The sequence below is a fragment of the Anomaloglossus baeobatrachus genome, chromosome 5 (assembly GCF_048569485.1).
Source record: "Anomaloglossus baeobatrachus isolate aAnoBae1 chromosome 5, aAnoBae1.hap1, whole genome shotgun sequence".
In the NCBI taxonomy this organism is placed as follows: Eukaryota; Metazoa; Chordata; class Amphibia; order Anura; family Aromobatidae; genus Anomaloglossus; species Anomaloglossus baeobatrachus.
In genome coordinates this window covers 527,725,376-527,751,883 of record NC_134357.1, presented here as the reverse complement: position 1 = coordinate 527,751,883, position 26,508 = coordinate 527,725,376, and the positions used below count along the sequence as shown (strand labels likewise).

At 44.7% G+C, this 26,508-nt stretch overlaps 1 protein-coding gene across 1 annotated transcript in view; it reads right to left on the bottom strand.

Moving 5' to 3' along the window:
• Positions 1-26,508, bottom strand: part of LOC142312158 (uncharacterized) — a 193,832-nt gene that overhangs the window by 148,807 nt on the left and 18,517 nt on the right. Inside the window, exon 6 of the mRNA XM_075351060.1 lies at positions 11,151-12,180. Coding sequence (XP_075207175.1) covers positions 11,151-12,180 — 1,030 coding nt within the window. The remainder of the gene's footprint in view (positions 1-11,150; positions 12,181-26,508) is intronic.

Sequence of the window (26,508 nt, the reverse complement as noted above, 5' to 3'; positions counted from 1 at the left end):
GTAACCATTCATCTTTTATCAAAGGATTTATTTCTAAGAGACTGTGTTTATGCCAGATTACATCGGAGATAAGAAGACATCAACTCAGAGGACATCATATGGTGACCGGATTTGTTTTGCATCTTTTTAGGTCTAGCGAAGTATAATTATATATTTATTTATTTATTTTTTAAATTTAACATTTTTATTGATTTTCATAACATAAGCAATTCCAAACATTGATCATTGACATACAAAGTAGAGAGAGTAGTATCAAGGTGCACTCAATAATAATAATAATACTCCATATTCCATAGCATTAGAGGCAGGAATCACTTAAAGGAGAGAAGGAAAGAGTGAAGAAGGAGGGGAGAGAAATAGAAAAGAAGAGAGGTATGCCACGAACAGTCCCGTCCGTCCGGACCAAGACCCATAATTAAATAGCACTCAGGAAGGTCTCACTTCGTTCACACGAGTGCATGTCACAATTTACCTCGCGTTACAGAAACTAGGACTAGTCAGGAAAGATTCCCAATGGGACCACTTTGTAACGGTGGTCTCAACATCATTACGAGATTGGGCCAGAATTCGCTCCATCCGGTAGATTAAGTCCACCTCACTTATCCATTCCTCCACAGAAGGCGACTCGGTGGTCTTCCAGTGGCGAGGTATAACAGTCTTGGCCGCCTGAAGGAGGTGCCTGAGTAGCGATTGTTTATATATTTTTTTTGGCAGCGAGAACATATATAGGAGAACGGCCTCGGGTCGTCTGGGCACCGCCACCCCCAAGATCTCCTGAGTCGCTCTCAAGACACTGTCCCAAAAGGCAGCCAGGACTGTACATGACCACCATATATGGGTCATGGTACCCTCCTGCCGTCCGCAACGCCAACACACATCTGGGACCCCCGGGCACCACCTGTGAAGCAAGGAGGGGACCCTATACCACCTTGAGACAACTTTATAACTTGTCTCCTGGGACCTGGTGGCAGTTGCTGACTTGTGAGATAGATGGAAGCAGCGGTCCCATTTTTCTCTAGAGAACTCCTGTCCAAGCTCATTCTCCAAAGCTCTGCAAAAGGGAGGAAGGTGGACCGAGTCATTGATGGTCAGTAACTTATAAATGCCCGAGATAGCGTGTTTGGGGCTGGGACTCGATGTACATAGATTTTCAAAGGGTGACATAGGTGTGGGCTCGTGTGACTGACTGGCAGATGAAAGGAAGTGCTGAAGCTGTGCATATTCAAAATGATAGCGTGGCCTCAGCGGGCGGTCCCCCAAGACCAGAGTGAGTGGGAGAACCATCCCCTGGGGTGCCACGTGGAGCACGCGTAGCGGGGCCTGTCTGGTACCGCCCAGGAAAAGGGCATTAGATGCACCAGGGGGGGACTTCGGGTTATCGGTTATTAGCATCAACGGGCCTAGTGGCTGGATCAGAGTATTTTTTCCCCCGGGAGCATGCAGGGTTCGCAAGGTCTGCCTCACACTATAAACCACCATGAGTTTGTTCTTGTTCAAAAAGGGCCAGGTCCAAGGCAGGGTTGGTACTGACAAGGTGCATGCATCATGAGCAATGTTTACCCATAACTTGGAACCCCTACCATGAAACAGGTCAAGAACCCTCACATTGGCTGCCGCTTGATGGTACCTCCTACAGTTCGGTATCCCCAGGCCACCCGCATCCTTCGGGCGGGACAGAACCGCTCCCCGAATTCTAGGACGGCCCTTGGACCATATAAATTGGATAAATAATTGCTGAACTTTGCGCCAGAACGACGCAGGGACATGAACGGGCACCGTCTGCAGGAGATATAGTAGTCTAGGAAGTACAGTCATCTTGAGTGCACCAACCCTGCCAAACCAAGACAAGACCCCCCGATGCCACGTCGCAAGATCCTTCTCCAGCCTAATAGCAAATTGTTGGAAATTAAGGGAGAACAGCCTGGAGAGGTCAGACGGAATAGTAATACCCAGGTAACCAATACTGTCGCCACCGGGCCATCTGAAGGGAGAACCGGACTGCAGCGAAGAAACCTGACACTGGGGTAGGGTCACATTCAGAGCCTCTGATTTGTCAAGATTAATTTTGAAACCGGACCACTTCCCAAATCGCTCCAGCTCGGACATCAACACCGGGAGTCCAACCAAAGGGTTGGAGAGATAAATCAGAAGATCATCGGCGAATGCCGAACATTTATATTCACTCTTCGCTATTTTAATTCCCCGAATGTCCGGGGTGGTCCGAAGAGCCACCATCAAATGCTCCATCACCAGAATGTATAATAAGGGGGACAGGGGGCATCCCTGTCGAGTCCCATTGCGTATAGTAAAGGGGGCAGACAGAGTACCATTAATTTTTATACGTGCTGACGGGGAACGATAGAGTGACAATATTTTAGAAGTGACGTTGGGGCCCAACTCCAAATGGTGCAAGGCTTGCGAGAGCGAGTCCCATGATATTCTGTCGAAAGCCTTTTTCGCGTCCAGTGATAGTATCATGAGTGGCAGTTTCTTAATATGAGCATAATGGATGATGTCCAGGGTTTTCAGGGTGTTGTCCCTGGCTTCTCTTCCAGGGACAAAGCCCACCTGGTCCGGGTGTATCAAGTCCGGCAGGAGGGGGTTCAATCTGTTAGCAATAAGTTTGGCATACAATTTGAGGTCCACATTGAGTAGGGAAATTGGCCTGTAGTTCCCACATGTGTTCGGATCCTTCCCTGTCTTAGGGATGACCGTAATGTGTGCTAACGTGGCATCAGCCGGAAAGGATGCAACCTCCGAAATAGAGTTAAAGGATTCCAGCATTAGAGGGGCGAGAAGTTCCGGAAAGGCTTTATAAAATTTGGCTGTCAGGCCATCTGGGCCTGGGCTCTTATTTGCAGGTGTGTCCCGGATGACTTGCAGAAGTTCCTCCAATCCAAACGTGGCCTCTAAGTCATCAATTATGGTTCTAGCCAGTTTTTTAAACGGGGAGGGGGGGGTGCCTTTCCTCACCAGGGACTACCGGAGGTGGGGTCAGGTTATATAGCTTAGAATAATAGTTGTGGAAGGCGCCAGCGATATCGGGTGTAGTGTGCACCAACTTATCCAGGGAATTTTTAACACAGGAAATAAGAGATGTCGCTTTTTTGGCCCGTATCGCATTGGCTAACATTCTACCTGGTTTGTCCCCGAATTCATAAAATCGACTTTTACCTAGTTGGATAATGTGGCTGTATGCTGAGTCCATCAGTTTCTTAACCTCCAGTCGCGCCCCCAGAAGCGCCCTCAAAGTGGGAGCACTCAGTGCCCGCTTGTGAAGAAGTACTAAGTTTGCGACCTTCTGTAGGGCTTCTTTTATAGCCTGGGCTCTCAGTCTTTTAATCCTCGCACCATGTTTAATTAATACACCCCTTAGGACGCATTTAAGGACCTCCCACTTGAAAGAGGGTGCTGTAGTGTCCGACATGTGATCAACCCTAACATTGGAAATAGAAGCACGTATATCTGAGGCACAGGGCTCATCCAGGAGCAGGGATTCGTTCAGCCGCCACAAACCCATCATCCTCGACAAGGAGGGGACACGCATGGAGCAAAACACCGGGGCATGATCTGACCACAGGATGTTTCCGATCCCCGTGAATGAGAGCCAGGACAGCGCAACATGCTGAACCAGGATGTAGTCTAGACGGCTGTAAGAATCCTGTGGGTGTGAATAAAAACTGTAGTCCCTCTCTGAGGGGTGTTGTATTCGCCACGCATCGAACACTTGTAGATGTAGTAATGACCTCTTAATCCGCTTGATAAATGTATAGGAGAGACTGGATTTACCCTTAGAATTATCTAGCGCCGGGTCCAATGTCACATTCAGAACCCCACACAAAAGTACCGTACCTCTCACCAAAGGCAGGGCGGTATCCACCAGGCCGGTGACAAACAGGTTCTGACCTTGGTTAGGGGCGTATGCGTTAATAACCGTAAAAATATGGTCACCCAGGGACAATGGCATGATAATGTAGCGGGCACCCTCATCTATTTTGAGGTCCAGGATTTGATGGGGCAGCGATCTATGCACTGCAATTGCCACCCCCTTTGAACGTGACTCTGGATTATTGGCGAAAAACCAAGTAGGGTAATATTTGTTTTTAATCTTAGGGGAATGGTTGGTCTTAAAGTGGGTTTCCTGAAAACAAGCTATGTGTATCTTACGTTTGTGGAGGTGGTACAGAATCTGTGCCCTTTTCTCCGGCTTGTTGAAACCTTTCACGTTGAAGGAGGCGATGTTCAAATTTGCCATTTATGACGTAATCGGGATTCTGCACTCGTATATAAACTGGGTCGCGACCTCAGCGGAGGGTGTCCGTGGCTAGAGCGAGCAGAAGAAAGAGAAGGCAGAAAAGGAACAAGAGATGAGAAAACAGAGAAAACACAAACAAGCAGAGGGACAGTCTCTGCGCTTAGCTTAAGGCGCTCAATTGCGCACCTTGGGAGCATGCCCAGCACCAACCGGCAGGGCAGAGGTTCCCGACCTATGTGGGGGAGAAAATGGCAAGGCATAACATGAGAACAGCTCCTGTAAAGGAAAAAACCAGTAAGCACTAATAAACGGATGATACTATATGAAACACCGGCATCCGAGTAGGCAATTAATACTTGAACTTCTGGGCAAATAACCTAAGAGAGGGAACCTTAATCGAACAAGGGCCACATAGGGGGTCTCAGGTCGTCCCTCCCCCTATAATCATCCTCCCAGGTGTAGGGTGGTTGGGCTCACTAGGAGGAACCCAAGACACCAGTCACCCTTCTGTTGGACACAAGTAGTCTGCTCAGGTCTGGTCTCGTGACCTCTGGGGACCCGGGCACGGGTTCCTCCTCTCTCCAGGCCGAGCCACCCTCTGCAGCAGGCCCGTAGACTGCACACGGGCTGTTGGATTCTTGGGTGGCCCAGAGCTCCTCCCCGGGTGCCAGGAACGAAGCAACGTGTCGGGCCAGAGGGGGAGAGTCATAGTTGGCAAGTCCAGTCTGGACAAAAATGCTGGTAAGTCCTCCGGGGAACGCAGGACATGATTTATAGAACCTCTGCGGACCGACAAGGAAAAGGGAAAGCCCCACCGGAACTGGATCCCCCTCTCTTTCAGGGAGTCCAGCAGGGGTTTAAGGGCCGCTCTTTGGGCCAGGGTATGTCTGGATAAGTCCGGTAAGATCCTTATCGGCTTCCCATTATGGGCAAGGCTGGATTTCTTTCTGGCCGCCTGCAGGATGACTTCTTTAAGTCCATAGAAGTGGACGCGGCACACAATGTCCCTTGGTCTGGGGTCCTCTGGATCTATGGGATGAAGCGCCCTATGGGCTCTATCAAGCTCAATTCTGGTTCCCGGTGGGCGCTTGAGGAGGTTGTTGAAAATGGAGACCAAAACAAAGGGAATGTCCGCTGGAGCGATGGATTCGGGCAGGCCCCTTACACGGAGATTATTTCTTCTGTTTCGATTTTCTAGATCATCAATATTTTGTTGTAAGGAAAACAATTGCTTGGATTGGTCTTGTAATTTGGTTTGCAGCACTTGTATGGAAGCAGTATTAGAATCTTGGGCGGAAGAGAGATCATCCACTCTGGAGGTGAGAGATGAAAGGTCTGATCGGAATTGTGCAAATTCCTGCTTGCACTCCGCCACCACCTGGTTTGCCAAGGCCATTATATCATTTTTAGTAGGTATTGCCTGAAGAAGCGTGCGGAGATCCGCCAAAGAGGCCGGCCTATCATCTCCCACCGGGGCCATTGGAGGGGCCAGGGGGGGGTCGCATCTGGTAAGGGCCACACGGATTTGTATAGAAAGTCCATTGTGGTGCACTGGACATGTGGGGTCCCTCCCTCAAGGACACAAGCGCTGTTTGCTGGGGAGCAGGCTGGTGTAGGTTAGGGCCCAGCGAAGCCAGATAGTGCAGTGTTTCTGGTAGCATATGTGGGCCCCGGGGGGGGCTGTCTGCCCAGGAAGAGCCCGACGACCACTGAGGTGAGTTGCTGAAGGTGGGGGTCCCCCCCGGCAGTGCCCACGCTGGCACCTCTGTGTTCTCTGTGGGCTGGGGGGAGGGGAGACTTTTGTCGGCTTGTATATCCTCTTGTGCATTTATATAGGCCTCATTTAGCCCTCCAATGCTTCCTCCACACTGTGACCCAGCGGAGATATGGTCACAGATCGGAGCTGTCTGGGTAAGCAGCACTTTGCGTGGGTCTCCCTCCCCCCCGCAGGAGCCGCCTGGTGCTTCTCCCTGCTGGGATCCCTCTGGCAGTGCGGCCTTCTGCTGGCTCCGTCGGCCATCTTGTGATGGCGGTTCCCCCGTGCGGCGTCCCCCAGGATCTGGGATCAGGGCTTCTCCCGGGGCATCCCGGCACTCACCCCCCTCCTCGGTGGCCTCGGCTGGCTCCGGATGGTGGCAGGTTCCTGTCTCCCCCGCCGCGTGGATATCAGCCGCGTCCCCCGGCTCCATCTCCTGAGCAGGCCGCATGGGAGCCTCGGCTGACAGGCTCCTCGCTCCTGACAGATAGGGAATGATGTTGTCGGTCCTCTGTGGCCCCGGGCGGGTAGAGGAGCGAGCCCTGGATCGCTTGATGCCAGTCTTGCCCATTCTAATAGTCTGATGCCGGTGGATTGTGCTGAAAGTGCTGTGGAGCTGGAATGATGCACGTCCTCACTCGGCCATGTCAAGCCACACCCCCCATAATTATATATTTTTATATGATTAATCAGTCACAGCCTACCATAACATGAATCCACATTATTATATTATTGAACTTACAACATGAATAATGCAAATTGATTATTATTGATCATTATTATTGATATTAATCCATTATCGCCAAATAAGGAAAGAAGATTTGTTATTTTAATGATGTATTAATTAATTTTCGGGGTTTCATTAATAATAATAATTAATAATTCACCCGCTTCAAGGGGGAATTGTAAAAACATTAAAATTAATACATCTAGTTATCAAATATTTTATAGTAGGACATATATGTTCACAGTTCTGTTTATGTTGGAGGGCATAGTTTATTGATAAAGTTCTTATAAGGAATAAATATTAAGATATCCATATTGAATATACATAAGTGCTGACAGGGAAGGATATATATATATATACCATCTGGAAGCTTCTAGAGATTACACCATGTGACATGCGTCCAGCAGTAATTTCCCTATATGGTTTGAACAGTTGTCATATAACACACGATGGAGGGGGCTACTCCTGCTCCTGCACGTCGCCTACTGTCCCAGAAGCCTTCCAGGCTGCAAAATGAACACATGCTGTCAAGCCTACGGTATATCACCCCTGCCTTACCATTCAGAATCCAAGGAGAGATGGATGAAGATTTTCTATTGATCAGTATGGACTAATTGAACTTTTACGTAAGCTAATGAAGTATATTATTTTATCTTTCTGTAACTGAACCCTGGCAACCATTTTAAATAGATAAAATACATTTATTTTTTACATTTTGAAGTTCTTTCTTTCATGCGCTTTTACGTATTTGAAGAAAAATACATTTAAGAGTATATTTTTAACAGGGACGCGTCCTGCAGACTCTGTCTCCCAGTCACTTCTGCTTCCGAGTCCAATCATCGCTGTACTCTCCTGGTAACCACCGTTGACTGAAAGGACCTTCCGTGACGTCATAACATGTGACCAGTCAGGTGTGAATTTTGAATTACCTCAATGGCTACAGACATGGTAATGACGTCATGCAAGGACCTGTACTGGGATGGGTGAGCATGCTCGCCGGTACTCGCCCGAGCATCTCTGTACTGTACTGTACGGTAAACTGTTGAGCGCTGTATCCAACTGTACAGAGCGATGTAGTAGAGCTGACAGTGAAAATATGATTGCACTTGCATCTCGCATTGCATCACCCCACACGGCCTGACAATCTCCGGACAGGAGCGCCTCAGCTGCATAGAAATACATGCAGCTGACCGCTCCTGTGGGGAGATTGTGCGCTGTGATGCGACACCCGCACAGTGACAATGAAAATTCAGTTACCAGGACCTTCGATGACGTCATAGTCATGTGACCAGTCTGTAAGCCAATCAACATTCACACCAGACTGGTCACATGCTATGACGTCATTGAAGGTCCTTTAAGTCAGTGCTGGTTACCGGCGGCACAGTGATGATCGGACTCGGAAGCAGAAGCGCCCGGGAGTCTGCAGGAAGCGTTGCAGGACCTATAAGTATAATGACAATGTTTTTTAATAATATGCTTTTTTTTTTTACAGCCCCTGGAGGCGATCTGGACCCGATCTGTAACACAAGCTTCCCAGGAAAGCTCGTGATCGGGATTGTGTACACGATCGCTATGTGATCAGTATGATCCCCGATCTTTACAGATCGGGATCGCCCATCACTTTCCTAGAATTAACTTTTGTCACTGTTGTCAACCACATTTCCTCCCTTTTGCAAAAAGAACTGACAAAAAAAATGCTAGGAACATGGCATGCCTAAAAAACTCTGCATCTTTAACAGGCTGCAGTATTGGTGTGGAGTGTACGAGCATCAAATTTAACTAATAAAACAAATAATCTAATGAAATTGGCATCGAAATAATGGGTAGTGCACATTGCATAGTAAAAATAAAATCCATGACAATAAGAAAAATAGAAACTATGCTTAAATAGGCTCATCCCACAAAAAATTAAAATAAATATTTTTATTAAAATTGAAACATATGGAAAGCACCAAATACATACAATTTAAAACCAATAAAAAACCTGGAGAAAACAATGTGCCACAATAGAAATAACAGTCTAGGCTCAAATAATGGGACTATTAATAGACCCATCCATATGAACTGTCAGTAGATAACCATAAAATAAACCACCTGAAACTACAGTAAAAATACAAAAAATAAATCGCTAATGAAAAAACGTCACAGCATCAAAAATCACATGAACGGTGCCAATAATAATAATGTTAAATACAGTTAGGTCGAGAAATCTTTGGACAGTGACAGAATTAACCTCTGCGTTCTACTATTTTGTTTTTTTTTTACTTAAAAACAGCTTTGATACAGTTTTGTCTTAAGCATAAGAAATGCAGCTCGATGGGATTGCGGTCTAGTGATGACACAGCCATTGCAGAATATTCCACTTCTTTGCGGTCAGTGTGCTCTCTATTTTGCAAAATGTACCAAACTTTTGATTTGGCCAATCCTACCATTTCTATTTTATCTGATGGATTTCTTCTTTTTTTTTCCAGACCAATAAAGGTTTGTTTCTCTTCCGCAGAGAATTGCTTTCACCGTAAGCTATGGGTTCACAGCAACAGCTTTCAAATGCAAATGTCCCACCTGGAATCCGCTCCAGACCTTTTACCTGCTTAATGGTTGATGGATTAACCAAAGAATAGCCCATACAGCTTATTAAAGAGCTTTTGAGATAATTGTTCAGTTACTTTTGGTCTCTTAAAAAAGAGACCACTAGATATTAACACTAGAAGTCCCAGAAATTTCGAGCTCCCCCTGAAGTCCCGAAAGAGGGTCAAATGACATACAATAAACTGAATAGAACTAACTAGAAACTAAATGGCTAAACTCAATGGAAATCAACAACCTCTTGTGGTGCGACAGTAATGGCCTTAATTACAGAACAAAAGACGGTGATTATAGGAAGTTAGCTAAAATCCTTCAGGTCATTCCACCTGTCTCTGGGTTCCAAAGGTAGAAATATTAAATGATCCCTCTCTGGGACTTCTAGTGTTAAAGAGCTGTAATTCCTTACCCTTTACTCTAATTAGCATGTGAATACCTTCAAGTTTAAGCTGAGGCTCTTCAATATAGGCTAAGACTTCTTCATTATACGCCAGGAATTCCAGACGCCTAAAGGTACCGTCACACATAACGAGATCGCTAGTGAGATTGCTGCTGTGTCACGGTTTTTGTGACGCAGTAGCGATCCCGTTAGCGATCTCGTTATGTGTTACACCTACCAGCGATCAGGCCCCTGCTGTGAGATCGCTAGTCGTTGCAGAATGGTCCAGGCCATTTTCTTCAAAGGCGATGTCCTGCTGGCCAGGACATATCGCTGTGTTTGATACTGTGTGACAGGGTCACACTGACTGCTGAGATGGTTATACAGGTCGCTACTGCGACCTGTATCGTTCCTGCATCGTTGGTAAGGTCTGACTGTGTGACATCTGACCAGTGACCTCCCAGCGACTTACCAGCAATCCCCATCAGGTCGCATCGTTTTTGGGATCGCTGGTAAGTCGTTGTGTGTGACTGGGCCTTAAGAGGCAGCTACATATTAAAAATCTGTAATTTCGGAACCCTTAATCCAATTAGGATGTGAATACCTTCAACTTAAGGCTGAGAGTCAACACTTTAAGCTCATATTGATTATGCAACTGTATTTTGAGTATGTTTTGGTAAACAGCTAAAATGCCAAAACCTGTCATTGTTCAAATATTCCTTGACCTAACTGTATTTACCCATTAAATAAATACCAGTTAAGGAAGAGATGTAGAGGATTAAAGAGGTTATCCACTACTTTAACACTGATGGCCAATCCTTAGGATAGGTCATCAATTTCTGATCGGCCGGGGTCCGACATGCCGCATCTCTGCCAATCAGTTGTTATCGGTGTCGGTAGCAGTCAGCCGGAAATGCTCAGTTCTGGATCTGCTCCATCAACTGATAGTGGCTGTGGATGGGTACTGCACATCTGCCTCCTATTCTTTTGAATGGGAGGCGGATGTGCAGTACCTGGCTTCGGCTGCTATGAGTTGACAGGGCAACTTCGGAACTGAGCATTTCGAGCTCCTGGCACCACTGAAAGCAGCTGATTGACGGGGTGTCGGACCCTGGCCGATCAGACATTGATGACCTATTCTATGCATAGGCCATCAATGTAAAAGTAGTGGGCAACCTATTTCCCTATGGGGAATAAAGGTATTTCCACGCCTATTGCCGAGTTTCGACTTCCTCAGGGGATGACAAAAGGTGGTTTCCATTATATTCCACAAAGCAAATTGCAACTTTGTAAAATTTGCAGTGTTCAGTGAATTGCTAAAAATTTGCCAGAAATTTAATTTGTATTCCACCAATTCACTCATCTCTAGTAACAAGTCTAATTGTAAAACATTTACACAACTGAATAAGTTGTCATTGTGTGAGTATTTTGATGTGTAGCAAGATCTGACTTCTGTTTAAAACATTCCCCGCATTCTGAACATGAAAATGACTTTTCTCCTGTGTGAATTTTTTGATGGTCACCAAGATTTGATTTTCGAGAAAAACGTTTCCCACATTCTAAGCATGAAAATGGCTTCTCTCCTGTGTGAGTTTTATTATGGGCAATAAGATTTGATTTCCGAGAAAAACATTTCCCACACTCTATGCATGAATATGGCTTCTCCCCTGTGTGACCTCTATGATGTGTAAAAAGATGTGATTTTTGACTAAAACATTTGCCACATTCTGTGCATGAGTATGGCTTCTCCCCTGTGTGAATTCTCTGATGGGTAACAAGATCTGACCTCTGTTTGAAACATTTCTCACATTCTGAACATGAATATGGCTTCTCCCCAGTGTGACTTTTCTCGTGTCTTACAAGATTCGATTGACGGTTAAAACATGCTCCACATTCTGAACATGAGAACGGCTTCTCCCCAGTGTGACTTCTCTCATGTATAGCAAGATTTGATTTCTCTGTAAAATATTTCCCACATTCAGAACAGGAATATGGCTTCTTTCCCTTGTGAATTCTCTGATGTATAACAAGTTTTGAGCTAGCGGTAAAACATTTCACACATTCAGAACATGGATTTTCTATTGTGTTAGTTTCTTGTTGCTCAAAAAGATTTGATGTCCATGTAAAAGGGTTCCCACATTCTGAATGTGAAAATTCCTTTGCCTCTGTGTGACTTTTCTCATGTTTAAAAAGATTTGATATATCCATGTAACATTCTCCACAATGTAAACAAGCAAATGGATTCTCCCCTTGGTGAGGTATTTCATGTTCAATATCACTTCTGTTATTTCTCTTAATAGTCTGTAATGAATCAGAAGATGGAATCTGTTGAAAACGATTAGAAGACAGATCTCTGTGAATACACGATGGTATATCTGATATAATTTCATGCACTTCACATGTATCTTGTGTGATGCCTTGATCATCTGCTTTAAAACTTGAATATATCTCATTTTCCTCTGAGCTTCTGATACAGTCACCTGCCAAGAATAATGATTTTTTTTATTTTTGCATAATATAATATTGTAAACATTCCTATACTAATTGCAGGGCAAGTATCAAACTTTATTAAAAAGTAAAAAATATATGTGACAAACCAGTCCTTCTGATAAAACACTCTGTATTGGTATGTGATGTTATTAACTTGTTACATCTGCAGCCAATATTCACTTATACTTTAGCATTTTTTCCCTCCCCTTCTTTTTTCCATTGATAAAGCTTGGGGTCGTCGTCGTCAAACTGTGGAGGAGCAGACAAACGAGGACTGGAGTCTGGAGCTTTGCTGCTGGCATGGCAACGTCACCTGGAAAAGGATCTGGTGGGTACGTTGGTGTCAATGTTTGTAAGCGGGTGTCAATAGACTGTTGCTGCAGGCTTGCGAGCTGAGGACTACTGGAGCTAGTGGGAACCATGGCCAGAGCAAACTGTTATGCTTCCGGGTGCAAGCAGTAGTGGCAAGCACCACTGGGCCGCAGCATCGGTTCAGCTGAGGAGCGTAACTAAGTGCTTTTCGGGTTAACACCAGAGCCTTTGATGGAGAGGTTGAGTTTGGCTGCTGGTAGCCAGCAGGTGCTACTCAGGGAGACATGGTACTGCGACAGCTGGCCCCAGTAGTGGACGGTATGGACACCAACAGTCTTTGTAGTAGTCAAGGTCAACCAAGATGGCTGATGCAGGCTAGATTGCTGGAACCGGCTGAGATGTAGGGTCGCCAGATACAGCAGGAGTAGTAAATACAGCTGATAGGTGCAGCAGGTACAGGTGGTACAACAGTCACAGATGGTACAGCACATGCAGCAGGTTCAGTGAGTACTAGGATATAGATAGGTGTTAGAACACACAGCAAAACCACAGCAAGCCGGAAGAGACCTGAACAACTAGCAACGCATATCTAAGTATATACCACATTGCCTAGGCACCTCCCGTATGGGGAGGGTGCCTTAAATATCTAGTGCTTTTTAGTCATAGGCTGAGAGGCACTTCCAGGTTAAGGCACACTGGCCCTATAAGAATAGGTACGCGCATGGCCTAAGTGTGCTCCCTTGAGATCTGTGTGACGTGCGCAAGCCCTAGGAGCTGACGGCAGGGACCGGGGACACAAGAGCTACCACTGAGCAGCCAGGATGTTGAGTGTGACGGCATGCCTGTTAGGAGTAACTGATAGGAGAGTGCAGGAATGCTGGTAACGGCATAACAATCTGAATCTGCACGTCTGAAAAGTAACAGTATTGAGTTATGGCTCAACAGAATACAATCTCAAAACTATTGTGGTTTATTATTATAGTTTTGGGCATATTGAAGCTTTTTGTGCTTTTGCTACAGTAGAGGTGTACAGTTAGGTCCAGAAATATTTGGACAGTGAAACAATTTTCGCGAGTTGGGCTCTGCATGCCACCACATTGGATTTGAAATGAAATCTCGACAACAGAATTCAAGTGCAGATTGTAACGTTTAATTTGAAGGTTTGAACAAAAATATCTGATAGAAATTGTAGGAATTGTACACATTTCTTTACAAACACTCCACATTTTAGGAGGTCAAAAGTAATTGGACAAATAAACTAAACCCAAACAAAATATTTTTATTTTCAATATTTTGTTGCGAATCCTTTGGAGGCAATCACTGCCTTAAGTCTGGAACCCATGGACATCACCAAACGCTGGGTTTCCTCCTTCTTAATGCTTTGCCAGGCCTTTACAGCCGCATTTGGCTGTATGCTTGGGGTCATTGTCCATCTGTACTATGAAGCGCCGTCCGATCAACTTTGCGGCATTTGGCTGAATCTGGGCTGAAAGTATATCCCGGACCACTTCAGAATTCATCTGGCTACTCTTGTCTGCTGTTTTGTCATCAATAAACACAAGTGACCCAGTGCCATTGAAAGCCATGCATGCCCATGCCATCACGTTGCCTCCACCATGTTTTACAGAGGATGTGGTGTGCCTTGGATCATGTGCCATTCCCTTTCTTCTCCAAACTTTTTTCTTCCCATCATTCTGGTACAGGTTGATCTTTGTCTCATCTGTCCATAGAATACTTTTCCAGAACTGAGCTGGCTTCATGAGGTGTTTTTCAGCAAATTTAACTCTGGCCTGTCTATTTTTGGAATTGATGAATGGTTTGCATCTAGATGTGAACCCTTTGTATTTACTTTCATGGAGTCTTCTCTTTACTGTTGACTTAGAGACAGATACACATACTTCACTGAGAGTGTTCTGGACTTCAGTTGATGTTGTGAACGGGTTCTTCTTCACCAAAGAAAGTATGCGGCGATCATCCACCACTGTTGTCATCTGTGGACACCCAGGCCTTTTTGAGTTCCCAAGCTCACCAGTCAATTCCTTTTTTCTCAGAATGTACCCGACTGTTGATTTTGCTACTCCAAGCATGTCTGCTATCTCTCTGATGGATTTTTTCTTTTTTTTCAGCCTCAGGATGTTCTGCTTCACCTCAATTGAGAGTTCCTTAGACCGCATGTTGTCTGGTCACAGCAACAGCTTCCAAATGCAAAACCACACACCTGTAATCAACCCCAGACCTTTTAACTACTTCATTAATTACAGGTTAACGAGGGAGACGCCTTCAGAGTTAATTGCAGCCCTTAGAGTCCCTTGTCCAATTATTTTTGGTCCCTTGAAAAAGAGGAGGCTATGCATTACAGAGCTATGATTCCTAAACCCTTTCTCCGATTTGGATGTGAAAACTCTCATATTGCAGCTGGGAGTGTGCACTTTCAGCCCATATTATATATATAATTGTATTTCTGAACATGTTTTTGTAAACAGCTAAAATAACCAAACTTGTGTCACTGTCCAAATATTTCTGGACCTAACTATATATCTTTGAGTTCAGGCATTAGAACCTTCTGCTGCACGGTGGCCAGTGGTTAGCACTGCAGTCTTGCAGTGCTGGGGTCCTGGGTTCAAATCCCACTAAGGACACCATCTGCAAGGAGTTTGTATGTACTCCCCGTGTTTGCGTGGGTTTCCTCCAGGTACTCCGGTTTCCTCCCACACTCCAAAGACATACAGACAGGGACTCTAGATTGTGAGCCCCAATGGGGACAGTATTACCAATGTATGTAAAGCGCTGTGGAATAAATAGCGCTATATAAATGAATAAAATTATTATTATTATTTGTATACCCCTTACTGTTCAAATAGAAACCTAAGTGCCTCCTGCCAGTACATCTTGCTGTGCAATCAGCTGTCTGAAGCTACCATTGATGCACAAAGGGGAAGAATAAGACTAAGAAAAGACACCAAGGTAAAAGAAAGAAAACTGCTGTTTTAGCTTGGTTTGTATATTAAAAATAGATAAACCGATTCTGTGGTTTATGAAAAATGTGATTGTGGCAACAACCCTTTAAATTTTTGGACCACTCCTCTGCAAAAGTAAGAATATTGTGAATTGGAGGCCATTGACCATAAGCAATGGACTAAACGTCTCATGGAATACTGTTATAGGCTGGTGTTTAGCTATGCATCATATTTGCAGCAGTTTAAAACAATCAAAGGCACTCTACAAAGTACTTAAGACCCACAAATGAAATGCAAAATGCTTGTCGGCATCTGAAGTGATGACACAGTCTATTGATATTATTTGGGTATGTCAGCTTATAATGCATATTTAGTTTTTCCCTTTTTTTATTTTATTTGAATTACATTAAACCAAATCTTTATATATATTACTTGAAAAATTGCATTGCAACTAACTTTGTGGATATAAAATATATTGTAAGGAGAAGGAGGTAAAGTCCTGGATGGCAAATATGTGCCACCAAGGGTGGTTGGCCTTGGTAACGTAGTCTGTACCATTACCAATAGGTTACAGAGAGGGTTAATTTGACTGGATTTTTGGGTCCAGGATTTAGGAATAACTAGAAGAGTCTAGGTGGGAAAGGTCGTTCCCATAATCCAACCCGAGGCTTACAGGCCTAATAGCAGCAGCTAAGTTAGCTCAAAGTGGTGTGCTTGAGCTGCTACTTCTTAGGATATCGAGATTGTTCAGGCTGCAACATTAAGATAGTTTCATTGTGCCTGAAGAAAGGACGGTTCATGTTATTCATTTGTGCTGGAGAAAACTGTTTTCATTTTGGAGCTGTAAAGTTTATTATGGAATATAAACTTTCAGCTATTTTGATATAAAAACCCAAATGCATATCCAAGTGGCTACCAGAGAGCTGAAACCCTACAATATATATGCCTATACATCACTGTTAGGAGAATGCTATTAGGAATAATGATATCTGTTGGCTACCCTTGGGATTGTCATCTTATTTTCATTATGTGTTACTCATTGACCTCCCCTTCCTTTTAATTTTTCCTTGCTTTTAGAATTAACTTTTTCATTTTTATTTTGTTGTGTAGTTTTGTATCTCAATAAAAGATTTAGTTTGTATACATTGGGGAAAATAAGTATTTGATACACTGCCGATTTTACATCTTTCCCCTTACAAAGGATGGAGAGGTCTGTAATTTTTATTGTAGGTATACTTCAACTGTGCCAGACAGAATTTAAAAAATCCAGAAAATCACTTTATATGATTTTTGTTCAAATCAAAGTTTATTAGAATAGAAGAAGATAATCAAACAATTGCACAGCGCGCAGGCAGAGGGTATATATCCAAGCTAGCTGCTAAAAACACAACAGTTCTTTGACTACACCTGCGCCACTGGCGACCAAAAATAACAAGTACAATTCGTATGTGTTTGAAATAGGAAGAACAAGTTGAAAAAAAAAGAGATAAAGAAGAGGAGGTGGAAGAAGAATTTAGAGACAGTAAAGACAACAGAAACGTGGGAAAGTAAGATGAAAGGGGAAGGGTACAAAGAGTTCCCACCCGAGTGGACGCGCCCTCCTACATCAAAACCACATTTTCAAGGCTAACCTTCTAGGTACAGAAATAAGAGAATGGAAAATTACCTACATACCTGCCCCCCCGTGAATCCATAGACCCATATCCGGTGAGTCCCTGAACATGATCCACGGGGCCCACGTAGCATCAACTTTGTCCTTGTTGCCGAGTGTCTGACCTATCAAGGTCTCCATCCTGAAGATCTCGTTGCACTCTGCTATGAATTCATCCCGTGATGGGATTCTAGTTTGCTTCCAATATCTTGGAATTAGGTTTCTGGCAGCTGTTAAAAAATGTCTTAATAAACCTTTCCTAAACCCTGAAGCAGAAACATTCCCGAGGGACAGGAGAGCTAACTCTTTTGTGGGCCGGATCTGCCTCAAGGAAAGTTTATTGAGTAACTGGAAAATGCTCTCCCAGAATGATCTCACCGGGGGACATGACCACCAGATATGAGTGAGGGTTCCCCTCTCCTTTTGGCATCTCCAGCACACATCAGAGGCTGATGGAAAGGCAGCATGGATACTCACAGGACACCTATACCACCTAGATAGGATCTTGTAGCACCTCTCCTGTGATATCACATTCAGCGAAGTTTTACCAATAAAGAGAAGGATTTTGGTCCGCTCCTCAGCCGAGAATGACCTCCCCCACTCTCTCTCCCATTTCCCAAAGTACCCAGGCAAGCCGTCCCTCGCACCTCTGCATCTGAGAAACAAGTCATACAAGGTCGAAATGGTATGGCCTGGAGGATCCTTCGCTAGGCAAAGGGCCTCAAAGGGTGTGAGTGCCCTATAGATGTCTACCCTCCTAGCCATAGACACTATAAAACTTTTCAGCTGTTCGAAGAAGAACCACATATCTTGAGATTTGTTGATATCTGAAGAGTAATTATCTAGGGGTTTAATACCTGTGTCTGAGATAAAGTCACGAATAATAGGATGGTCACTCTTCCTTTTATGGAGGAATGTTGATCTATGGAAACCCGCCTGAAAATCTGAATTACTATGGACCGGTGTCAATGGGCCTGGAATGGAGGACAAGTCAAGATATTTATTACCTCGGGACATAAAATTCCGCAATTGCTTTGTGATAAAGGGTACTGTGATAGAGCTGGAGCTGGGTGGTGCTCTGGTCCAAATAACTACCTTCAGATCAACATCAGATTGCGCGCTTTCGGCTTCCACCCATCTTTTCGTTTCACCTGAGTTAAATAGATCCAGAACGCACGTCCCTAAAGAGGCGTAGCTATACAAAAGGAGATTAGGGAGTCCAGTTCCTCCCATATCCCTTGATCTACTCAATATTTTGTGGGAAATACGTGGGCGTTTATGTGCCCAGACAAATTTGGTTATGCTAGATTTCAGACGTGAGAAAAAAGAGGCCGGCAATACTAAGGGGATGGTTTGGAAGTAATAAAGCAGCTTCGGTAACAGGTCCATTTTGATCGCATTTATCCTCCCAAACCATGAAAGCTGGAGTTTGTTCCAGTTATTGAGGTCTAATTCTAACTTCCTGGAAATGTGGCGGTGATTTGATTTAAAGAGGTCAAGGGGATCTGCCGTCAGTTTAATTCCTAGGTATGTCAATGAATCCACCTGCCATTTGAAGGGGAGAGAGGCTTTGAGCTGAGTCACCAGCATTGGAGGAAGAGATATATTCAGTATTTCGTATTTATGAGTATTTATTTTAAAATTACTCAGAGATCCGAACCTCCGCAATTCAGCCATTATGTTGGGTAGACTAATGAGTGGAGAGGTAACGTACAGGAGCAGATCATCTGCGAATAAAGCTAATTTATGGTCCTGTTTGTGAAATGTAACCCCTTTAATTGATATATTGCTCCTCAATGCCCACCGCCAGATGTTCCATGGTCAGAATATATAATAATGGGGAAAGGGGGCACCCTTGTCTTGTTCCATTACATATTGTAAAGGAATCTGAGAGGGAGCCATTTATTTTGATTTGTGCTGTGGGCGAAGAGTAGAGTGCTGTAACTCTGTTCATCATGTGCTCTCCCAACCCTATATTTTTAAGGACCTGAAACATGAAACCCCAGTGCACCCTGTCAAACGCCTTCTCTGCATCTACCGACAGGATGCACATGGGGATCCCGTGACGTCTTGCGCCGTCAATCAGGGAGATGGTCCTCAGGGTGTTGTCCCTGGCTTCTCTTCTGGGCACGAAACCCACCTGGTCTGGATTTACCAGTCTGGGAAGAAGGTCTCGTAACCTATTTGATATCATTTTAGAATAAAGCTTGATATCTAGATTTATGAGCGAGATCGGTCTATAGTTGCAGCAAAGAGATGCGTCCTTCCCTGGTTTTGGTATAACTGTGATGTGGGCCATCAACGCCTGGGGAGGGAACGCACCCCCCGCAGATATATATCTACAGACCGATAGGAACAGAGGATTTAGAAGTTCTGAAAATTGTTTATAGAAACCCGCTGAGAACCCGTCTGGACCTGGGCTTTTCCCTGACTTCAAATCTGAGACTACCGCATTGACCTCCTCCAGGGAGAAGTCCTCTTCCAGCTCCAGTAAGGTATCATTTGAGATGGAAGGGAGATTATGGGATTTCAGGTAAGCTTTAACATCATCTTGAGTCCCATATGTCGCTATGTGTCCCGATTGTCCCCTAATATCATAAAGCGCCTTGTAGTATGTGCGGAAGCCTGCTAAAATGTCCTGGTTGCTATGCAAATGACCATCACTTCCTGGGTCTTTTATGAAAGGGATGTAAGTATTCATGGAGCGGGGATGGAGGGCCCTTGCAAGAAGCTTCCCACTTCTATTGCCCAGTTGATAAAAGCGGCTTTTGAGATGTTCTCTTAAGCCCCTGGATTTCTGGTCTAATACCTCTAGTAATTTATGTCTGGTTGTAGAGAGTTGTGCGTAGGTTGTAGGAGATGAGTCCCGTTTGTGTTTGCTTTCTAGTGAGGCAATCTGGTTAGATAACTGCGTTATTTCAATGGCTCTTTCTTTTTTCAGGCGGGTACCATGTGAGATCAAAATGCCCCTTAATACACATTTCAGTGATTCCCACTGGATTGCAGGAGAAGTGGTATCACATTCATGATCTCTAATAAAGTTATGAATTGACTGGGTAATGTCCGCTTTGCATAACTGATCCTGTAATAGGTTTTCATTCAGTCGCCAGGTGAAATTTGATTTGACACGAGGCCCTAACTGAATCGATAAGTAAATGGGAGCGTGGTCTGACCATATTATATTGCCTATGGTCGCTTCTACTGTCATGTCTAGGAGGGCATGAGAAATGTGGAAGGAGTCAATTCTGCTATAGACAGAATGGACCGAGGAATAGAAGCTGTAATCTTTGGTGTCCGGATGAAGAATCCTCCATATGTCCACCAATCTCAGACCATGCATGTGCTTTTTGACCCTTTGTATGACTGAGGCCGGATAGGACGACTTACCCGAGGACACATTGAGGGCCGGGTTCATTGGTAGATTAAAATCGCCTCCTAATATCACCGGAGAGGAGTCCGCAAAATCTTCCAGAATTTTCCTCCCGTCTGCACAGAATCTGTCCTGCCCCTGGTTAGGAAAGTACATGTTAGCAATAACAAAGATATTGGTTTTCCAAGAAAGCTTTAAGAAAATATATCTTCCCTTGGGGTCGATACAGGAGTCTAACACCTCTGGTATGAAGGACCTATGAAATCCCACGGAAACCCCCTTAGACTTAGCATCAGGATTCGAGCTATGGTGCCAAATCGGGTAGTAAGCCGAGGAACACTTAGGAATTGCATCTGACCTAAAGTGAGTTTCCTGAAGCATCAAGATGGCCACCCGTTGCTTATGACAGGAATATGCTATCTGTTTTCTTTTTTCAGGGACATTCAAACCTTTAACGTTGAAGGAGCAAAACTTGACACTATCCATAATGCAGGTCAGCTGGAAGCATGATGTGGTATCTGGGGGCTGGTCCAGTCAGGTGAGAGGGAAGGATAGAGAAGAAAGAAAGACAGAGAAAAGAAAGAGCAAGGTTTAGGTCAAAGGACCTAAAAGGTGGGTAAGGAACCCTAGTATTAAGTGGTGCAAAATTTCCATGGCAATGGATTGCCATTTGCACTAAGGGGGGTTAGAGGAAGCCAAGAACGGCAGCGAGTCCGTTCCTTACCCCCCGCCTCTAATACAATATGATATATCATTATAAAGCGCACTAACTATATGCTCCCTCTAAAACTTTATCATCTAAAGAAAAGTAAACATCATAACAGGCTATTATTCTAGGCATTGACCCCAATCAGCATTCCCGGTAGGTAAGCAAAGTGTTCAGATCAGGGACAAGATTCTAGTAATTGTAAAAAACAAGAAAATCACATGAGTCTCCCGGGCATATTTCTCAAAAGGCCCAGATCTTCGCCTCTAGACGGTCCAGCCCCACAGGGTCCAGTCAGTAAAGGCTAGGGGAAGACACTCCCAACCAGGTCCACCAGGTGGAGGATCCAAGTGGATCTATAACACAAACAGTTTACTGCTTCCTCCTATGAGGTTTAAGTAGTACTTGTTAGGGTAGCTGGACCAATCACTGAGTCATAAAAGAGAATTTCAGACCTAAAACATAACTTTTACTAATCCATATAATAAAATGAACAATAGTTCATAAAAGGTTAAAACCACGGTTCACAATCGTCTCAAAAATTGGACGACCAACCGGACCAAAGTATAGAACTACTGAGATCCTAAGCAGCACATTCAGCCTCAGCTGGTTTGCACATCCGTGTACCAGTCTATCAGCACAGATTAGACACAGATATATATTTGTGCTGGCATGCGTGCTAAAACCACCTGAGGTATAAACACAGATAAGTTGTCATATTGGAACCCCCATCAGGGGAACTCACACTGTGTATATTAGTCGGCAGATATTTATAGAGGAATTTAAGAGTAAATATATATATTCCTCTCTAAACAGGAATGGTCTTACCAAGTTCCAGATTTTATGGCAGGCATTAGTTGTCGGATTACCAACTCATACACGGGGGGCTGTTTCTCAGCACATCAAGTCCCATATAGTTGGATAGCCGCAGTCAGGCAATTTAAACGGTTCCCACTCCCAACGTTTCAATGTGGATCATCAGGGGAGTCCAGGTGGGATATCAGCAGTGGACGTCACTGAAACAACGCTTCTTTCGTGACCCTCCACAATGCCCGATTCACTATAATATCAATAAACATATATCAGAATAAACGCCCAGGGAACTGCCTATCAGGCCGCATTCGTCATGCCCCATGGTTTCAATAACTCACCGCATCCAGGCGCGTGTATAACCTAATTCAAGCTTGCCGCGCTTGACATCCGGAGTGACGCTCCAGATATAGCACGGCGCATGCGCGGATTAGTCAAAGTAGTGACGCGCACTCCCAGAATACCTCCGGACCGGAAGTTACGCGTCACCACAGGCAGCGTCGCTGAGGAGACGTCACCGTCCTCGACCGATGTCGTCACTTCCGGGTGAGTGGAACGCAAACCGCTCCACCATGACTACTTATGTTTGTGCTGCCTAGCAACCCTCGTATTTTACTATCACGGTTGCATTTACAGATAGACGGCATTAGGCCCAAGTCCATATACAGATGCCGGTATATATACACTGTCAACGGCCAGGTTAGTTTATGAAAAGATAAATAACGACACATTAGGCTGGTAACACGGAGTTATTGGTTCTGAACAAGGGCTTATCCTTTGTCCCTACCACTGATTTCAGTGAGTTTACAGCAATCAAGGATCTCAACTTGTTTGCTAGACGACTCAAATGGAAAAAATTCTTTAACAAACAAAATGAGAAATCATCAGCCGAACTGGGAATCCCAGGTGACCTTTTAGAAGACGTCAGATTACTCTTTCATCTTAGTGATACCAACCCTAACGATCACGGTGAGGGGCCGTTCACAGACCTAAAAAATAGAAGTGTGAAAACACCACCTACCTGTGCTGAGACAGATGCGATAGATGTCTTTGTCAACTTGGTGACCGAGGACATTAAAAATAGCACAGTAACACGCAAGGGTCGGTATAACCTGTCAAAAATGGAAATGCTCAGTTTACAAACCTTAGAAAAGGACTCCAGTATCACCATTAAGCCCTCTGACAAGGGCGGTAATGTGGTGATACTGGACTCCAATGAATATAAAAACATCTGTTTGGAGATTCTCAACGATGAGGCATGTTATGCCAGACTTGATTTAAATCCAATCTTGAGATTTAAAAATGAACTGAGGAATATGTTAGACGAAGCTCTCGTCTTAAACATCATAAACAAAAACGAATTTGACTACCTATTACCTCTCTTCCCAGTAATGGCAACGTTCTACATCTTGCCAAAAATCCACAAGGGGTGTAATCCCCTGAGAGGTCGCCCCATAGTATCTGGCATTGGTAGTATAACCGAAAAATTGAGCATTTATGTTGACAGGATACTGAGACCATTTGTGGTCTCCCTCAACTCTTATTTGAGGGACACCACAGATTTCCTTCGAAGAATTGATGATATCTTTCTCGAGGAAGGCATGTTCCTGTGCAGTATTGATGTGGAGGCTCTGTATTCCTCCATCCCTCACGAGGCTGGAGTGGAGGCAGTGAGGTACTTCTTAAGCACTAGAGGAAATCAATACGCACAGCATAATGACTTTGTGATTAAGGCCCTTATCTTCTGTTTGACCAAGAACATCTTCACGTTTGATGGGAGGCTCTTCCATCAGCTCAGGGGGACTGCGATGGGGACGTGTTGTGCCCCATCGTATGCTAACCTCCTCCTGGGCTGGTGGGAGGAGAGAGTGGTGTTTGGTGGCCTGATGGATACGGAGGACGTCGTTCTGTGGACTAGATACATAGACGACGTCTTCCTTATCTGGAAGGGCTCTGAGGTGGAGTTTCACACCTTTATGGCCAAGCTGAATGATAATAACATTGGCCTACGTTTCACCAGCGAAGTAGGAGTGGACAGGTTGGCATTTCTCGATGTTCTGGTCGAAAAGGGACCAGAGGGTCGGTTGAGAACAACAACATATAGAAAGGCCACCTCGTCCAATTCACTGCTAAAATGGGAGAGTGCGCATCCGGGCTCCCTTAAGAGGGGGATTCCTAAGGGACAGTTTACAAGAATGCGGAGAAACTGTTCAGACGATGCGGCTTTTGAGATACAGTCTGTGGATCTGATGGGGCGCCTAAGAGAGAGGGGCTATCCTGAGCAGGTCATTGGGAAGGCCTATAGGTCCACTTGCAGCTTGGATCGCAGTAGCTTACTACAGTCCAAGAGTCAAAATGTTACCACCCCAGAGACTCTTAGGTTCATCACTACATTCAACAATGGTGCAGTGGACCTAAGAAAAATATTGTCTAAACATTGGCCCATATTACATATGGACCCTGCGATTGACAAACATCTCACGGATCATCCATCTGTCACTTACAGAAAAGCAAGATCTTTAAGTGATAGACTGGTCCATAGTCACTTTCAAGAGAATAGATCAGCTAGAATAAGTGATGTAAGAGGTTGTTTCAAATGCTACAATTGTATAAATTGCAAATATATAGAGGAAGGGAAGGATTTCAAAAACTCTATAGGCAGTAAGACATACTTCCTGAGATCTTTTATAACCTGCAAATCGAAGGGGGTGGTGTACAAGGTAAGCTGTGGGTGTGGAAAGCTATATGTCGGCAAGACCATCAGGGAGTTGAGGCGTAGAGTGGGGGAACACAAAAACGACATTATCAATAGAAATGACACACCAGTCGCAAGACATTTCAACACTTCCCACAATGGTGACCTGAGAAGTTTTAAGGTAATGGGCATCGACTTGATCCATCCTCCCCTACGCGGTGGGAATTGGGACAAGATCATCCTCCAGAAGGAATGCTTCTGGATTTACACTCTGGATACTATGGCACCGATGGGATTAAATGAATCCCTTTCTTTTTCCCCTTTCCTAGGAGCACCTTAGAACTAGGGCCCTGATAGGAGGGAAAGCCGACGCCCGAGTGGGGGCACCATGGGCGTGGGGTATGATAGGGTGCCGACCCCCACATGTTAGGTAGTATGCAATAACTCCTAGGGTCAGTGATTAGTTTGCACTTTAGTTCTTGGCACCATGCCACCTGTGGTAATCTTTTTCTGATGATTTTGTCCATCCCCTAGAATTAAGAACTATTGCTCGTCTAGCCCCCTTAGGCCCCCTCTGGCCCTATCTGGCCCCATTTAGATGCCCGGGTAGCTTTACCCTCTCTCTGGGAGCCCCTATGGAACACTGATTGTCTATTGACAAGTTTTTCTAATGACCGCTGTTCTGGTGGTGGCTCTGGAATGGGCCGGTGCCTATTCTACAATGGAAATTTTATTCTCCTGTTGCACTTTTTCTCCGTTCTCTCTGTGATTTTTTTATACATACATCAATTTGGCTATACCAGCCTAATGTGTCGTTATTTATCTTTTCATAAACTAACCTGGCCGTTGACAGTGTATATATACCGGCATCTGTATATGGACTTGGGCCTAATGCCGTCTATCTGTAAATGCAACCGTGATAGTAAAATACGAGGGTTGCTAGGCAGCACAAACATAAGTAGTCATGGTGGAGCGGTTTGCGTTCCACTCACCCGGAAGTGACGACATCGGTCGAGGACGGTGACGTCTCCTCAGCGACGCTGCCTGTGGTGACGCGTAACTTCCGGTCCGGAGGTATTCTGGGAGTGCGCGTCACTACTTTGACTAATCCGCGCATGCGCCGTGCTATATCTGGAGCGTCACTCCGGATGTCAAGCGCGGCAAGCTTGAATTAGGTTATACACGCGCCTGGATGCGGTGAGTTATTGAAACCATGGGGCATGACGAATGCGGCCTGATAGGCAGTTCCCTGGGCGTTTATTCTGATATATGTTTATTGATATTATAGTGAATCGGGCATTGTGGAGGGTCACGAAAGAAGCGTTGTTTCAGTGACGTCCACTGCTGATATCCCACCTGGACTCCCCTGATGATCCACATTGAAACGTTGGGAGTGGGAACCGTTTAAATTGCCTGACTGCGGCTATCCAACTATATGGGACTTGATGTGCTGAGAAACAGCCCCCCGTGTATGAGTTGGTAATCCGACAACTAATGCCTGCCATAAAATCTGGAACTTGGTAAGACCATTCCTGTTTAGAGAGGAATATATATATTTACTCTTAAATTCCTCTATAAATATCTGCCGACTAATATACACAGTGTGAGTTCCCCTGATGGGGGTTCCAATATGACAACTTATCTGTGTTTATACCTCAGGTGGTTTTAGCACGCATGCCAGCACAAATATATATCTGTGTCTAATCTGTGCTGATAGACTGGTACACGGATGTGCAAACCAGCTGAGGCTGAATGTGCTGCTTAGGATCTCAGTAGTTCTATACTTTGGTCCGGTTGGTCGTCCAATTTTTGAGACG